We start from the raw sequence: 17,795 nt of genomic DNA, 5'->3' as shown, positions 1-17,795 counted from the left end.
TGCAAGTAAGGTGTTTCAGTAAGGCAATGCACCTGAGTGACACACAGCCGTCATTTCTGTCGTTAATTAGACCTACATTAACTGCAGCATAAGTAAGGATTTTATTACCTTATTAGAAAATTGACATTTATTTATTTTTAGCGCACATAAATTATTATCCTGATATGAAAAGAGGAAGTAAACAGACAAGATAATGTGGCTTTAACTCCCTCCTCCACGCGAGAAAAATATGACATCACTCATCAGCACGGCCAATCAGCGGGCAGTACGCTCAAGCCGGAGGAGCCCTCTGTGTGTTCGTGGAGCTGGCGTGCATTTGGTTGTGTGTATGTGTGTGAGTGTGCGTGTGTGCGTGTCTGAGTGCGAACAAGTTGATATTGTTTTTAATTTTCCGAACATTTTTGAATGAAGCTGTGGAAGTGAGCCGGGGCCGCGGCGAGTGAGCAGTCTTTCAGAGCCGCCCGACGAAAAGAAACAGACTTTTCCACAACAACGGAGACTCTAATGAAGTCGAAAATAACAAGTTTGCTGCGTACAGCCTCTGACAACAAGCCACATCTACGCAGTTTCACCAGTTTCGGTGTGTCCGTCCTTTGACACCAGCAGCTAACTTGAAGCTCGAGAGTAACACTACGGCTGCTCACGCTGTTGTTGTTGTTGTTTTTTTTATTTCTAGTGGTCGGCTGTTCGCAGTCCAGTGTGCCTTCCTCTGTGTGAAGTCGCTCATGTTAGCTAATGAAGTTGCCGTGAACGTCACATAAGACACAGTCATAGAAAACGTAATTGTAGGGGATAAGCCATAAGCTACGCAGAAAAAAAAAATGCTAAAGACGCTGACGAAGAAGCTAAGGAGACATTCACTCAATGAGATACATCCTTTCCACCTGAAGGTAAGTTTGTGTTACTTCCTATAAGGATACTACAATATATCATGCACTCTTTAAAGACAGGTTGTAGTTGTAATGCACTAAAATATTTAGCGCAGAAGAAGAAATGTGTGCGAACAGCGTGGCTTTACTTTTGTCTCATGACTTGTTCTCTTGGAGGCCAGTTAACTGCGCAGCTTAAACACTGAGGACTCACAGCCTGGAGCCCTGCCTGATTTGGGTTATAGTGACTTCATTAACACTCTCCCTCTTTCTCTTTCTCTTTCACACACACTCATACACGCAGTTACACACCATGGCACAACATACTGCGCAGCTTCTCAGTGGAAGTTACCAGCCTGTGTGTGTGTCTGTGTTGTTTGGACGTATTTTCTGCTTTCTAAGCACCTCAGCCCATTCATTACCATGTTAGAAGGAATTTACTCTTCCTGGCTTACAGGAAGGAGCCAGATGTTTACAAGAAGAAACTGGAGATCCACACTGCTACACAAACACATCAGCAAACATGTGGCATGTCAACAAACTCTCCCACTCACAGATGGACACTCAGTGACTCATGAACTTGTAGTTCAGCCGTTTGTCATATGAGAAGGTGAATCAAGAGAGTAGTGTGTCCACACTGATTGTCCAGAGTTATTGTGTGACAGAGAGGGTGATCTGTTTGAGAGTCACATTCAGGCCTGTGAAGCATGTCCAGGTTTGGCATCCGCAGAGAATAAATCTGTAGGAAATAGGTGGAAATAGCTGCATGAGTAGATTAGACTAGGAAAAAACCCACATCAGTGAAAACCTTACTGTGGCGAGCTATTATTGTCCCGACATCTACATCTTTACCCTTTTCCAATTTTCCACAACAGAGTCCATGTAAGTGCTCCTCAATTGTTGCTGCCTGCTCAGTTTGCATAATGCCTCCTTTTGGTGAGTAGAGGGGTGAATTGTATCCTGCATGGGTCACTAACTCACTCCATCCACAACAATATTGTGCGTCACCCAACTGTATAGTCGCCTGGCAGCCATTTTGTGCCCCCTGTTCAAAGGCCTGGCTGGGGATACAGAGGAAAGTGTGCCGTCCCTGTTACTTTTGTTTGTGTTTGCCGCTCTGCTCGGTGGTGGGGTTCTCTCCGCTGGTTCGTGTGATGGGAAAAGCCAGTTGCGAGTAGTGACTAGACCTGTTGCTTATGTCCTAGCCTGACACTCGAGATTTCTCCAAGCGAAGCCTTGTATTTCTGAACACGATACTCAGACTGTTAAGAAGGAATTCCCGTTGGAAACAACACTGATTTTTAAATCAAAATATAAACTCATGACACACGCCTTTGTTCTTTCTGCCAAATACATTTGGCTAAGCTGTGGGTTTGTTTACAGCCGCCTGACTGCTCATGTTTCTTCCCACATCTAATTCTTTGCTCCGTCGTGGCATTCCCAAATCACCGCAATTACTTGAAGGACTTAAAGATTGCGGGGGATCTCTGGGCAGAATATGGGGGAAATGGAATATAATAGTCGTATGTATGTTTTGATTTGTGTTTAACCACCTGAAAGTAGGAATCGATGTGTTTTCGTTGACTTAGAATGAGCCCATTACACTGAGTCGGACATGTTCTCCGGATTCCTGTTTGGACCGTGGTGGTTTATGTTGGTAATTGTCATTTTTGTACTGGTTTATAGTGTGGAGGCTGTCACATTTCTTGACCCTATGTCGTCCATGCTGTGTGCTGGGATGCAACTTTCCCCACTCCCTCCTACTCTTGCTGCCTCTGCCAATCAGATCACTGACCAGCAATCTTGAGTATCCACAGTTGAATATATGGTAATGGAAAAGATTGCCCAACCCTTCTTTGAAGGGGTACACTGGGGATTCAGCAGTGCACTTCCATAAAGTTGGGGATCTTGTGAGAGACGCCCTAAAACAGGAATGGTTCAGACTGATGCAGCACACACTGAGTTGATCAGACTGTAAGTCTCCAATACGGGTGCAGCACCAACCATGCTGGATCCCACATTTCCCATAATCCATTAACTCAATAGAGTTTTGTTAGACCCTGCCCACATCATGTATGCCCATGTCTTTCAAACTTCACACCTCCAGCTTGTAATGCAGGCCTTTTGTCATATATGACATCATCAGGGTTATTTTCGAATCCACAAAAAACATTTTGCAACTGTTTTTACAGGCTGAGTAATAAGCCTTGTCCTCATGATGAGTAAACACATCTTCATGTGTTGAATCGTTGCTGTATCCCATTGAAATTAACTGCCAGTGTTATCTGATCAAAAGGCTCAAATTAGTAAGTAATATAGGTGTTGTTTTTCATATGTATGTATTTGCAGGTGTTCTGTTCTTGTGAATGTCAGCACATCAAGGGTGGTTTGCATACTATTCTAAGTGTCTACCCACAGGAAATAGTCTGCCATTGGTGCCCAGGTGTTCATGTTGTCATTATGGCTAAATACTGACATTCATTATTTCAATAAAGCACAAGCAGAAGGGTTTGTTGCACCAGAGCTATTTTCTATACTGTCACATGAATTTCCCGTCTGGCGATCAATAAAGGCTTATCTTATCTTTTTCACAAGTTACTCAGATAATATTTGAGTTTGAAGTCTGCAGCAGTGCTCACTGGATCGAGGGCTGAATAGCCATTTCAGGATAGTTGAAAAGAGGCTAATGTCTCTAAGGCCCTGTTTCGGTACCTATCCCAGGATCTTACACTAGTCAAGACTGCTTAATATGCACTATGCGAAAGATCCACTGGTGAAGGAAAGAGACAAACCATCTCTGACCCTGTCTTGTGTGTTTTCATGAGAGGGGGGATGGAGTGTGACAGTGTCCATGTCAATGTGGAGGGACAGAGCAAAGCTGATATGTGTGTGAACTGGGTGGTGTGTGTACGCTGTGACATTGCCATTGATCCAGATTAGCAAGCTGCTCAGTGATGCAAGGGCCTGACAAGGATTTCATTCTACTGTTCTTGACACACAAACACACAACTCTTTGTCTGTCTTTGCGTGCATGCACAAAAGAACTTTTCTGTGCTTCGTTCATGCACTCTCACTTTCACCTTGCTTATCTGTCTCAGCTCTCTGCAAGAGGTCTGCAATTACTGAAATAATTATAATATGACTGAAACATGGATTAAAAATGTTAAGCAAAGTCTGACTTTGCAGTCTGTAAATTATAAGGCTGTACATTTTTCTCAGTAAAGAAAATTTCTGCATCTTTGCAGTCTTGTTGCACATTGGAGAAAATCTGCCAATTCATATAAACCTGCCAAATCATGAGAACTGCCTTGTCATTTTGTCTGCCTGTCACTTTTTACACGTTTTCCAGAGAATTGTCTCTAGAAAGTTGCTCACAGCAAATCATATCATAGTTGATATTCTGAAATACGTGGAGAAATGTGCGAATGTGTTACAGATTGAACCATAATTGCATTATTTTACATAAACATACTGTTCAGTTCTTGGGTCACATCTCTGACCTCTAAATGGACTTGTTCAGTACTGCAAAACTAGGACAGTTGGACAACTCTGGACAAATCACAATTGTGAGGAAAAAGCTGGAAAGAGCCTCTTAGTCAGTGTGGTGCAGTTTTTCTCAGGTGTACTGCATGCCCATGTTGCTCTCTTGGCTGGTAGCAGTCCAAATCCTCACCTCAAACATAATTTGAATATTTGTCATGCAAAATAGCTGTGGAGCCAAATTTAGTGGTTGGATGAGACGATGAAGAACACCATCAGTGATTGATTTGATGATAATATTTGAAGGATGCAGTTGCAGAAGTTAGTATTTTTCAAAGCTATACTGGAGATACTCGTTGTACACTAATGTTGTAGCAGCACTAGAAGGCCATTTAGCCTTTTAAATGTCATTTTCACACTTGTTTTCAGCTTAACACGTCTCCTTCACCACGGTTTGTTTTCACTGTGAATGCAATGCTAATGACTAATAAACGTGTGGGGAAGGGTGTGACTGTGGGTGGTCCTGATTGAACATGTCTTGTGTGGATGTGTTTGTTGTATAGATTATGGGATTCCTCCTTTGCATGTCGTTCCTTATGTTGTCGCTTAAATATGTTGCTTGTACGTGCTTCAGTTCACATGGGTCTGTTGCATTGGGTTGTGCATTTGCAGAAATGCGGTTTGTGTTGTGAGGTGCCAGTTTACAGCAGTGAATGTTCTGGAAGAACTTCTGGAAAGGCAGTATCGATGCTTAGCTGCAAGGATTATAGTACAAGGCAGCCTGTCCAGGTTGGAGTGGTGCAAACTGCAATCCAGGCTTAGCCAGAGTATTATACAGGAGAAAAAAAAAAGAATGAACAACTGGAAGTGACAAGAGGAAATGCTTGTCCTGTAAAACTGTATAATACAATGTCATCAAATACATCAAACACTTCTACATCCAGCTGCTAAACTCTTGTTTAACTTGTGATGATAAAATGCAGACTACATGTGCATCAGTGTAGCTGCTGGCTGATTTGATTTACTTTTCAATGAAGTATTTTTTGTGTATTATGAGGTGAAATTGCACAAAAATGGCCTTTTACTATATTTTGGAGCTGGACTGATGGTGCTTTAGTAGAGTATGATGGCGAAACCCTGCTCGTGCTTTTCTTTTGGGAAACCCTTTTAATCCTGTCTAACCATAAACTGAACATCAGTTAGGCAGAGTGTGGTATGTGTTGTAGCTAGCTGTGCTGAAGCAATGACTATATCAGATGTAGCTCTAAATCACATGCAAACTTTTCTTGCTCTGTCTCACACACAGTCACAACGCATGAAATACACACAGCATTTGTAAGAACAGTTCCTTTCATTCCGATATCAGATAACAAGTTTCCACTGTCTTGATAACCTCCATGCTTGGCTGAGGGTCTAAAACAGAACTGGGAATGAAACTTATTCAAATACTTGCACATGCACACTCTCAGGTGAGATTTGCATGGTTGAATTAGTTACGGTCTGTTGAAATATACCTGCTTTGCATAGTTATTTCTAAGATAGTTTGCGAGTGTTAGTGTTACAGTGATAACAGTGTGCCGGTAAATTAAGGAAGCCGGTGAAAGTGGGAGGCTGTTATGTCAGCCAGCAAAACACACAGAAGTTGTGTGTCATGGTTCAAGACATTGTTCAATTCTGTTGATCATCAACAACAACCTCAGAGGCGATTTCCTAAGGGGAAGGAAAGGCCGATTCCTTGCTGTCAGTTTATGTTTGCCTCCTGTTGCACAGACAATGATTGCTCTGTGGAGAAACTTCAGACTTTGAGGTGAAGAAAGCACATAAGTTGAAGCTGCTGACTGTAGCGTTAAAGGGTAAAATATCTCTGGAAAATGATTAATCATCCTGATGATCTCACTGAGCGTGAATACAGTTTTAAATGTCTCAGACTAAAGTCATGTCTCTTGTGAGTACAATGAAGACAGTAAGTTTATGAACCACCAGCATCACTTCATTCTTACTGTCCTGCAGCAGTAACTTTTAATAGGATTTCAGCTGTTTCGTGGATGCTACCCAACAATAATTCACTGGAGTGTACAGTGTAGCTGAAGCCCTGAGCCAGCCACTTGCCAAAATACATTTCCTTCCCACAGTTATTCCTCAGAGTCATTTTCCTATGGAGTTCATGAAGTTATGCTGTTTAACTTGAGACTCCTCGAGAGCCAAGGGTTTTTTTTTTTTGTCTTGTATACTGGCTCTGGGCCTTTGTGTCCCACAGTACTGAAAAGCAACAAGGCTGCACTCAGGCCTTATCCCAGTGTGTCTTCAACAACAGTGTCAGTACTGTGATCTTACCCTGAAGAATTAGGCTACACAGATTTCCTTTACTGTGCTATTTAATACCTTGAAATGTAGTATTTAGTACTACACTGGGCCACAAAACCGTATGGGAAAGCAATTTCCAATGTTTTGTTTAGCTTCTTGTGGTATATCTGTTCTGATGTGAGAGCTCATGCCAAAGTATTCCATTTTTTTGTAGTCAAAAATCTTACAATCTACATACTATATTGAATATCTACTTAGACTACTTACAAAGGATCCTTTGAAAATCTCTGGTAATTGTGAGGTCATTTTTTGGAAACTACAAACAGTATCTGAGCTACAGTGGAAGTTGTTGTGACAGGAAATGTAAAAAAAAAAGCGAGATGCAGTTATGTGATACAGTCTTTTGATTTGTATTTCACCAAAATACACAGTGAACAGTGTGTGAAATTATACTTTGGAATTCACACTTAACATGAATTGAATACCGTTGGCCCTTATTGGGCTCAGAGGCCCTGGCTCCTTTCTCCCTTTTCCCTCTTTTTGAAGAGCTTCAGAAAGAAGAGGAGGTGTGAGTGTGTGTGTGTGAGCATGCGTGTGTGCATGTGTACGTGTGCGTGTGTGTGTATTAGAGAGTGGAAGGGAGGACACTGTGTATATTTGTGTGGATGTATGTTGTAAGCATACACACACTCTTGCACAAGCACAGATGGCAGCTGCTCAGCGAGGCCTCAGAGTGGTAATTACTGAGTGTGAAGCGCATTACTTAACTCTTAGCGTTGCAGTCTGCAGGGTATCTGTATTGTTGCTACTGGCGTAGACGAGGGATTGATTTTAAAGAGACAGACTGGCTCAGGCTGTGGGAGAAGAAAGTAGCCTGAACTTAGACACAGCTGTGACTCAACTGCTGCTGCTGTCTGTTCGTCAAAATCACCACACCACAATTAGTTTTAGACAAATGTTTCCATTAGAAGCCTGTTCGAGGTGATGTCTGTGTTGTTGGTTAGTGTTCTGTTTTTGTGACCATCTAAGGAAATTGCAAAATAATGCTGGGCTCCCGATTAGGAATTGGTTCACCCTGTTCTGGATTAAATCACATAAATTGTTATAAGGATTTGCTTTTGGATTATTTGGACTTTGCTTGTAATTGCTACTGAAAATTGAAATAATAATAATAATGATGATGATTGATCCTTGGGCAAATTTTGACTTCAAAAAAAGAAACACTGATATTTTTGGAATGTTCTATACAAACTTTGATCAGTGTGAGTGTTGATTGTTTGAGGTGTTACCACATGGTCTATTTGACTTACAGTATGAATTCAATCCCTTTTCCAGATTTCTTACCATGGCAATGGAGAGGGAGGGGAGAGCGATGACTCAGAGGGGGAGAACCAGGAGCTTGCACAGATTGACAGAGGTAAGTGCCCTCTGCAAATCAAATAGTTTTTCTTGCAAATAGATGATGATCGTTCCCATCACTTATTGATCCTCAAACATCGTAATTAGATGTTCCAAGTCAACAGATAATATGCTTGTAAACAGGAGTATTTGCACTCTTTTACAACTGTGCCTACACCATCTCCTTTGAATTGATTTCTTGTTCATCAACTCCTCCAGAGAGACGGAGAAATTGTGCCCTCACCCCCTTGGCCACCAGCCAGCAGCACAACCAGGGTCCGCTTTCTCCAGCCCGGTTACGACGCCTCCGCCTCCTTTTAGATGCCAATCTGGATCGCCACTCTTCAGAGGAAGAACTCGAACGCATCAGCTGCGGCGACAACAGGAAGTGGGTGTCTGCGCTTCCCCAGCGCCACAGTGATCACCACAGCAGCGCCTCCAGTGATGAGGAGGTGCGGGACCTCTGTGGCTGCGGGTCACCGGCTGCCTCTGCCAGGCCACTGGTTGAACCGGGCGCTTGCTTGACTGCCTCCCCCAGCCCTGTACTCTTCAGCTCCAGTCCACCACGTAGCCTCAAGCCACCCCCCATGCGCTTTCAGCTACAGGTGGTGCAGCCAGTGGCACGGCCCATCATTCTGACCCACTTTGACCAGTCAGCACCTTACAGAAAGTATCGGCACAGTTTCGGTGGGGAGCCGGGGAGGCCCAGTCTGGACCTAGAGAAAATGCAACAGGTTAGTAGTCCAAGCTAGAGTTTTAACACCTCATGTTTTTTACTAGCACCAACATCTGGCTGAAGTGTCAGCTTTGCAAGATATTTAATAGAGTAACTGTCAGATTTCCACGACCTTTGCTTAGTGCATTAAAGCTATTATGGTCCCCACTACTGCGAAGGGTCTAGAAATAGCAAAATTTCGTTCGTTCCATCCAACACTTCAGACAAGAGGTGTAATGAACACTGCAGTGTGTAGCAACTGCTAGTTTGGCTTAAGACATTTAGCCTTTTTTATTGTTAACATATTATTACATAACATTAGTAACATATTAACAACATGACAGGAGGAGGAAATATTCAGGTGCTTTGATAAAGTAAATGTTGTAGTACCACACTGTAAAAATACTCTGTTACAAGTACCAATCCTACATGGAGAAGTCAAGTATTTCTCATTTGTAATTGAGTAGAAGTATAACATTGCATAAAAGTGAAATATTCAAGTACAAGTACCTCAAAACTGTACTTTGGTACAGTACTTTAGTAAATGCATAGTTCCCTTCCACCACTGCAAAATGACCATGCAGATAAGTTATCAGGGCAATAAGTAACCAATGAATTATTATCACCATAATTATTTACTGTTGGATGATGCAACTGCTTATTTATTTAATTAATTATTACTTGATTGATACGTGACAGCACTCACAGGTTCCCTTTTTTTTATCTAAAACCTATTTCACTATTTGTTGAGGTATATTTCTTAGCAATATCAATACAACTATTTGCTTTGATTTCATATTTAGCTTGCCATTGTAGCAATTCTGGTATTCCACTGAAATAAATTAAAAGTACCAAACAGCAGATGAGCCTTACACCCCCCAGCCCCCCCCCACCCCCCACCCCCGAACAACTCTGTTATGTCGGGCTGAGGATTTGGTCCAAAAATACAATAACGTCCCTGCAGTCTAACAGGCCACTCTACACACACATGGCCACACAAATGTGCACGCTCACACAAGCAAACAAAGTCTTCCCTTTCCATAGCCGGACGCTCGCCACCACGGTGGTCTGGCTGGAGAGGGATGAAGGAGAGGGAGGCACGGACGGCAGATGTCCGCCCTCGATTCTCACAAAGGCTGGCAAGCGAGGGGAAATGATGGAGGGGTGGAGGCAGAAGGAGAGGATTAAATAAACAACAGAAAAACGACAGCCACTAATGAGTCATGGAGAAGCTGGTCCACTAATCATTAAAATCCAATAGACTTGTTGGCCCACACCATGGATGGGAAAGAGAGTGTGTGTGTGTGTGTGTGTGTGTGTGTGTGTGTGTGTGTGTGTGTTTGCAGGGAGAGAAACTGCAGGTTTCAGGGGTCCATATGTCCATGGGGTTTTTAGAGGGAAAGAACAGATGATGAGAGACAGCGGGCAGCAATGAGAGGGGTGAAGACAAAAAAAAAAGAGGAAGAGTGAATGTGTTTGTGTGCGTGTGTGTGCTCGTGCGTGCATGCATGTGCATATGTGTGTGTGTGAGGGGAGGGGGTGGGGGGTGGGGGGATGGATTGGGGTGCTGGGGTACGCGTCTATCATCCTGCCTGTCTTTTTGTGTCTGCATGTGTACATCTTCCTGTCTGTGAGTTTGTTGCTGTACCAGTGTGTGTGTGTGTGCGTTGCCACAGTGTGAGTGTGTTTGTATGTGTGAGAGAGTGTGCACACTCAGTCAAGTGGAATGGGAGGTGCTGCAGGAAATACAATAGGGGGCCTACAGAGGTAGCCAGCAGACGCAGCGCCAGTCTCCCATTAACCCTTTAGATGGACAATTTCCATTCACATCGTCTGCCTCCACCCCTACACCCTCCTCACGTCATGTCTTTCACATATATAATAACATGTAAGTATAAAGATGTCAAAACCAATTGGATTCTGTGTTACTCGTGTGGAAGGTGGACAAGCAGTTCATAACTGCTACCCAGGATGGATTGTCAAATGTTTTCCATGCCATGCTCCTATACAAATTGTTTTAGACCACAGACTGCCATTAGTTGAATTATTTCCTGTTAGAAGCTCATATGAGAAGGAGAGAGAAATACTTTTCAGGTTAAACTATTCCCTATTTTGTTGGGAAAATGTTGAAACAATGTCAAAGTCCAGTTGTTGTTCCCAAACTCCTCTTTGGACACTGCTGATCCAGGACTATCTAGGGCCAGTGAACAAACAAGGCTACTGTTCCTCATTGTAACCAGCATGCCTTCATCATACGTTTATTTATCTCATCATTTTCTTAAAGGCAGGGTTGAAAGATCACTGGCTTGTCCATGTCCTCTTGGTCAGACGGAGCAGTGCCCAGTGATTATCATGAAAGAACAGTTTGAGTGGCAGATGCTGGTCATTTGAGAAGTATGTCAGACCACTGCACACAAACGACCTACCTCCACTAAATATAATGAAAAATTCACACTGGTTGCTCAAAGTACCGTAGCAGTATTTTAAATGCTGTAGCTAATTTGCAAGTTCACTTCTAGCCACCTTCTAGGGATGACTTTGTTCTTAAAAGTTTCCCACCTACTAAACAGCCACTGGTTTCTGTTCATGTCATTGTAGTTTGAAAATTAACTAGCTGAGATTTAAAACTCTCTTGAGATAAGTCATCTGTCACACTGCTCAGTTTTATTGTTGGCACTTCATTTTTTCAAAATGACAATGCAGTTAATCAGTAATGTATGTATTATATAATAATATATCATGATATATAATAGACATGAATAGTGGTTAAACGTGACATTTTTCTTCTTTACAGAAGTCTTTCAAAAAACAGAATAAATGATACATGTTCAACCATCACACACACAGACAGAATATTTAAAATCAACCCTGACAACAGCAATCAGACAAAGCAGTTCGCTAGGTGGCAAGTCATGACCTGTTGGACGTGTGTGTAGTCTAAGAGCAGGTGGGTGTGGGCTATTGGTGGTGGATAGAATGATTCTGTTGCAGCCACATGGATGGATGTCTGGGGTGAAAAGACAGAAGGACAAAATTCTGCATCTTCATAGTTTTTATATCATGCAGGCTCATTGAAGGTCTGTAGTAGATTGGCTAAAACATGTAGTTTATGGAAGTGCAAGTTTATGGTCCTTTTAAAAGTGATCAAATTCTGATCATTGAACGAAACTGAGTCACTTCATCACACGTCTCTGCACTCAAAATATTTTCTCTTTGTTAACTTTTTTTGAGAAGCTGACTAAAATTTGCAGTTCTTGTTCAAGCTGCATGCACCCACATGGACTGCAGTGTCATTGATAACAAAAGATAAGGGCTGGCAGGAGGTGAGCATGAGGGCAAGTGCACACCAGCTCTCTCCCACATCACAGCAGCAGGAGTCTTGTGTTTCCATTCTTTCCTGTGCTCCCTTCCCCCTTAGAAGCTACCTCCCCGACTCGAGACAATTCGATGATTGTGTGGTCCCTCCACCCCCACTGTTTTTTTGAGAATAGTTGAGCTGGGTGGACATGGAGGGGAGTGGGAGACAGGATATTGCATAAGCTTCATTGACTGACTGTTTAGTTTAGTGAGACAGCTGGATTTGCCTCACTTCCTTGATCTTCCTGATTCACTGTTAATTGACTGCTGATTCACACTTCTTGTCACGTCAGACCTTGCTGTTTTAATATAACGATTGCTGTTCTAATGCTCAATCAGAATCAACATTCACATGCACATAAACGAAGCATGACTTTATCCAGACAGTGGTTGCTTTTTTGGATGCAGCTCATGGAATCGTGGGAAACAACATGTCCAGATTGCACAAGCAGACAGCCTCTGCACAGTTTTTGGATTGTCGTGGACGTACATAAAAGCTGCTGCAGACGTTTTTTTCTTGCATAGCTGTCATTGTGAATTCTTGTTCTCCACAGAAAATGCTGCTGAAAAAGAACTGTGGAGGGAAAGCGCGGACTATAAAGATCCGGGTGAGTTCATTTTTACTCAACTTAGTTTCCCACAGTAAATAAACAAAACCCCTTTATGGTCTGTTAAAAACCCTGTCATTTATGGTTGTCATAAAGGTAAGTTGTTCATACAGGTGCTATTGACCTGAATACACACTCATATACATTTCCAGCCACAGCCTTTCCTTTAAAGTAGATCCATAATAGACAGTCCAGATCAGGGTGTCCATTACAGCCGTGATAAGGTTGCAAGGTTGCCCGGCCCCCGTGAACAGCCCGGCCTGTCTTGTCGCCTGCACCTTGATGTCCATCCAACTGCATACTGGGACAGCATCTGGCAACAGCGTTTGTTCCCATGCCCTGCTAGCAACGGAGCCATGAGACGTCTGAAAATCTGATCGCACTGTCAGATTCCTTTTCAAACAGCACCAAGCTCAACACAGTTTAATGCAGTGATTAGGGCAAAGAAACGCAAAGAAAAATGTGCTCATTTCTTTTTCACGTTTGTTTGATCTCACTTAACAACCTGTAATAGTTGAGCTTTCCACTTGACCCATTAATGGTCTTAGATGTGCACATTTCCTCCATTAAATAGCTCATAAGTTAGGACAAAGGCATTTTCCCAAGATTGTCCCCACTGATCTTCATATAAAGTGGTTTTCCAAGTACAGCCTCCAATAATCATCCACCAACTCAGCACTGCAACTGTGTATGGGTTGATTTTGTTTGTAGTGAGTAAGGGAAGCATGTTGGGCAGCGGACTGGAACAAGCCTGAGCATCTTGGCAAGGAGCAGGGTACTCCAGAAGGATGCACAGTGTGGTGAGAAAAGTGACGTTATTATCACGTTGTGTGGGATAGTGTCAATGGAACCTTGTCACACACTTGTTTATGTACACGCACACACTTATACCAACTGTAACAGCATCTAGGTCGCTCCAATCCTCCATATAGGTATGTATCATCAGTGCAAATCTTAAAAAATAAATAAATAACAGAGGATGATCTTTGAGAGTGGCTTAGGAAGAACAAGTGAGTGGCGATGAGCGATGGAGCTGAGGAGGAGGAAGAGGAGGTGGAGTGTTGTGCGGTTCCCTTGTGGTGTATTTCCAGGGATGAAGTCACTTTCCATTTATAGCCTGGCCGGCTGCTATCTGTTTAGCTCCACTGATACATAGAGATATTGCTCATTATCCACCGTTCTCGCTGGCGTAGTTGGTAGTGTTGTTGTCCCTGTCAGTGACGTCTGTGGGCACTGGGTATGTTCCAGTTCATAGATTCTTCTTGAAGTGAGTACACAGTGAGTCTTTGGATTGATGAGCCATTTGGAGGCTTGTGTTGACTCTATCTACCCTTTGTGCCGCTACATAGCATGATCCATCCCATGATCCATCCCATCTCTCTCTCTCTTTTTTTGCTGCTACCTCTCTCTCCACATCCCTCTTTCCAGCTTTTTGTCTGTCAACCCTTGGCTTCCTGGCCAGGATCCAGAAGAGACACTGGATCTGGATGGGGCCCCGGCTTTGAGACTGGATTCAAACATGGGAGTTGTTACAGAAGTTGAGGAGGTCGATGGCGGTGGTGTGTGTGTGTGTGTTTTAATGGGGGTGGGGTCATGTGGAAGCAGTAGGAAAACACAGCTTTGGCCACTGCTGCTGAGGCCTTCCCCTCTAGGGGTTGGAGGTGAATAGGAGTGTGGGGTGATGAGAGCTTCCCAGGCTGCAGCAGGCAAGAGTGATGGCGTCTGGTTTCAGCCACTGTAAAGAACGGGCGGAGAGGAAGATGAAGATTGATTGAAGAGAGGGGAGTGGTGCAGATATGGAGAGCGGAGGGGAAAACTAAATTGAGGGAAAATATGCTGCATACCCCTTAGGTTTTTATTAACGAGACATGTTTATACAGTCACCTCATAGGGAGGCTTTACTTCAGGGCCCCTGTGACCCCTCTGGGCCCCTGGTTCAGTGCAGAATGTGGTCCATGCAGTACTCCATCCACATAATTTCCTCTTCTTTAAACAGAGGGCTGGGAACACCGTGCTGAAAGGTTTCAAATGTGCAGACGGGTGCCGAAATGAATGATCAACAGGACAGACACTTTGGTCAAACTAGTGCAGCTCCAGGACATGTGACACATTACCGGTGTTTTAACTCAGCTTTCCATCCGCTGCTTTTCATGTCTGCACAAACAGAGAGCCTCATACTTTTGGGACTTGTCCTTTGTTTGACCCCACTGGGCCCTAAATGTCCGTCATACTGCAGATGTGACCACAGTACAACTGTGTGGAGCCGTCCTGATGTATGATTCTCCCCCACAGTCGGCCTGACTTGCAGCTGCCATATGGAGAAGATCTTAACACTGAACATCTGTCAAGTTTACTGTAACTTGTTCTTGGTCTGCGAACTGTTTTTCCACCTCTCACTTTTTGCCCGTTTGTATAAACATTGGTAGATAAAACAGCTCTGAGTGGTACTGGGAATTGTTGCCTTGTTACTGTGGCTCATTTGTCAGTACTGAATCCCTTAAGATGTTGGCTGAAGTCATAGCAACAACTGTATCCTCACATGCACCGTTAATGGGGCCTGATTTCATATGCACTGATGTCACTGGGTGCTTTTACAGTAGCAGTGGGCACTTTCTCAGCATCTCAGTGGACTCAGATAGTTCCAGGGATGCATCTACCTCAGGTCTCTGAGAGGTGTTTGGTGATGGTTGACATTGAGAATATACTGTAAAGCTCTCCATATAAACACACACTCAGGTTTTTCCATGGGATCAGCTCCTCATTACAGCGAATCTGTCTCAGGGTCCTAATGTTTCTCAGTCCACCTTCTCACAAACTTCACTCCCCCTCAGCAGGCTCTGGAGAAAGTGCTGCCTCACTGCCAAATCCAACAAAGTCATTTCCTGTCGTTTCCTGTAGGGAGGAAAATGACCAGGGCTAATTTTAGACCAGAGGGTTTGTAGAGCCACAACAAGCGAGGTTCTGCTCGGGGAAGGGGGGGGTCTCTGTGAGTGGAAAAGCATTTATGTCACCCAGCCTGCGGTGTGAATCAGTGTGAAAATGTTCTAACGAGGCTTTCAGTCACTTTTCTCCCAGCCATACATTTATGCTGCACAAAGCTAAACTACAGCCACTGTTAGTGTGGACTGACGTAATGTAGCTGAACACATACATACACACAACATAACTCATGGACAGCAGGTAACCTTTACCATGACCACCTGTCTCTTTGTCCCCTCAGAATCTGACTGGCAATCGTCCTCCGCCCAGGTACACCTACGATCCCTCCATCTTCGCCTTCCGCTCCTTGAGCACAGTGCCCCCCTCCTGCCCCCTGACCCCGTCCGAGGATCCTCCCTGCTCATAAGAAAATTCACCCACCGCCAGATAATCCTCTCCCCCCTCTCTTCATTCCCAGGCGGCTGCTTCTTTTTTTTTTCTTTTTTTTTTTGTGGCTCCTGCACCGAGACCACAGAGTGACTGTTCTGAAACTGACCGCCAGAAAGACGTTTTGTTTGATGGTCGAACAATTGCACACTCAGGTAATTCCACCTTGTAACGCTGTCACTTTGATCATTGTACTCCACATGAAATCAACAGGAACACTTTGGAGACTCAAATGGCCTCAACACAACACTTCTAAGGATTCTTCAGGTTTCGCTTATGTATAGCTGTCTCTGAAAAGCTCCTGTGATTGGAGGAGGACTGATCAAGAAACAAACATGGACCGTGGACCAGAGGTGGTTCAAAGGGACAAGGCCAACCATTTTAAAGCCAGGATTTAGTTCTGGTTGGGATCAATATTCAAGGGAAATAATGCATGTAAGACAATCGAATGGTTCCAATGTTTCTTCCTTTGATGTCATTACTGGGCATCGTGTAAGGTTCTTGGTAACTTTATATACTACACATGGCGAGGTGAGTCATCTGATGTCTTGTTATTGTTAAGATGAACATAGACAGTGGTCACATTCGTCCGTCTGAAAAACTACTTCTTTGGATGTGTCATTGAATATGCAGGTCATGGCGAGCTACAGCAAACATGTACGGCATGTGTGTAGTGGAGTAGTCGACCTTTTGATGATGTACGTTTCTTAATGAATTTGTCACTTTTAGTCCAGGTCAAAGTTAAGTACTTGTATCCTCTTTCCTTGCATGAATTCCGCTTTGTTGCAGAAAGAGAGGTGTGTGGACATAAGGAAGTGTGAGAATAGTTCGCTGCACATTTGGCAAGTGTAATTGGTGCTATGTTCCGCATAGCCTACTTGTAGTGTGCCATTTTCTTTCCCAATATTGTACCTCATTACTTTCTAGGTAGAAGAGGACCACTGGTATATCTGAGACGTCCCAGTGTTTTCTAAAGATCTCTTAATGCCTTGAAATCACATTCCTGTTGTATCGAATGAAACTTGAGGTAGTCCTCGGCTCCCAAATGGAGCCGATCAATCGATTAAACACGTCACCACTGTAACTAAGATTTTGCCGAAGTGAATGTAACATTGTGACATGTTTTCGTCCACTGTTGCACAAAATGAATCAATAAATGCCCTGTGGCCTCTTGTTTAGGAGCTGATTTTTATTTGGGTCAGTATCTAAACATATGTATTGTGACTCATGGTTGCACTTATAAGACAGTTTCTGTTGGGTTGTCCTTTCAGTTTTCACACATCTGTATGTCACAAGATACTTCACATACTTTAAAGCATTTTCCTCTCCTTGAAGCTCTGTTTTTACCGACTGTGTCTGAAAATCCCTCTTCCCATGCCGCATCTTTGAAGCTGCGCTAATCAATAGAACCCCTGCACTTCATCTGAGTGACAAAGTGCACAGGCTTGTGTTTCATAATTGGACCCTCATGTTCAGTATGTATGAGAAGGATGTGCCAGGTGGAAGGACAGAGGACTCCTCTCATGTGTTCGGGGCAGGGAAGAATGCTTTCTATCACTGATTAGTAGGTCACAGCACAGAACATCACAGCAAAGATCTACAGCCAAGACCACAAGCCTCTTTGTGCCAGATCATACCCTGAGAAACCCTTTTGTGTTTGTGAGAAAGCATGAAAGAGAGGGAAAGAAACTCTGACGT

At 43.5% G+C, this 17,795-nt stretch overlaps 1 protein-coding gene across 1 annotated transcript; it reads left to right on the top strand.

Moving 5' to 3' along the window:
- The first annotated feature begins 314 nt into the window (after positions 1 to 314).
- Positions 315 to 17,275, top strand: LOC143331222 (uncharacterized). Its single transcript, XM_076747899.1, has 6 exons — positions 315 to 580; positions 677 to 890; positions 7,989 to 8,070; positions 8,271 to 8,785; positions 12,678 to 12,731; positions 15,952 to 17,275. The coding sequence occupies exons 2-6, from the start codon at positions 822 to 824 to the stop codon at positions 16,075 to 16,077; spliced, it is 846 nt and encodes a 281-aa protein (XP_076604014.1). The 5' UTR covers positions 315 to 580; positions 677 to 821; the 3' UTR covers positions 16,078 to 17,275.
- Positions 17,276 to 17,795: the final 520 nt, after the last annotated feature.

Source organism: Chaetodon auriga, chromosome 14 (genome assembly GCF_051107435.1).
Source record: "Chaetodon auriga isolate fChaAug3 chromosome 14, fChaAug3.hap1, whole genome shotgun sequence".
In the NCBI taxonomy this organism is placed as follows: Eukaryota; Metazoa; Chordata; class Actinopteri; order Chaetodontiformes; family Chaetodontidae; genus Chaetodon; species Chaetodon auriga.
This window is presented reverse-complemented; position numbering and strand designations above follow the sequence as displayed.

Coding starts and splice junctions, on each gene's coding strand:
- LOC143331222 (XM_076747899.1), top strand. CDS start 822: ATGCTAAAGACGCTGACGAAGAAGCTAAGGAGACATTCACTCAATGAG. Junction 8,071..8,270: donor GCTTGCACAGATTGACAGAG/GTAAGTGCCCTC, acceptor CAACTCCTCCAG/AGAGACGGAGAAATTGTGCC. Junction 8,786..12,677: donor ACCTAGAGAAAATGCAACAG/GTTAGTAGTCCA, acceptor TGTTCTCCACAG/AAAATGCTGCTGAAAAAGAA.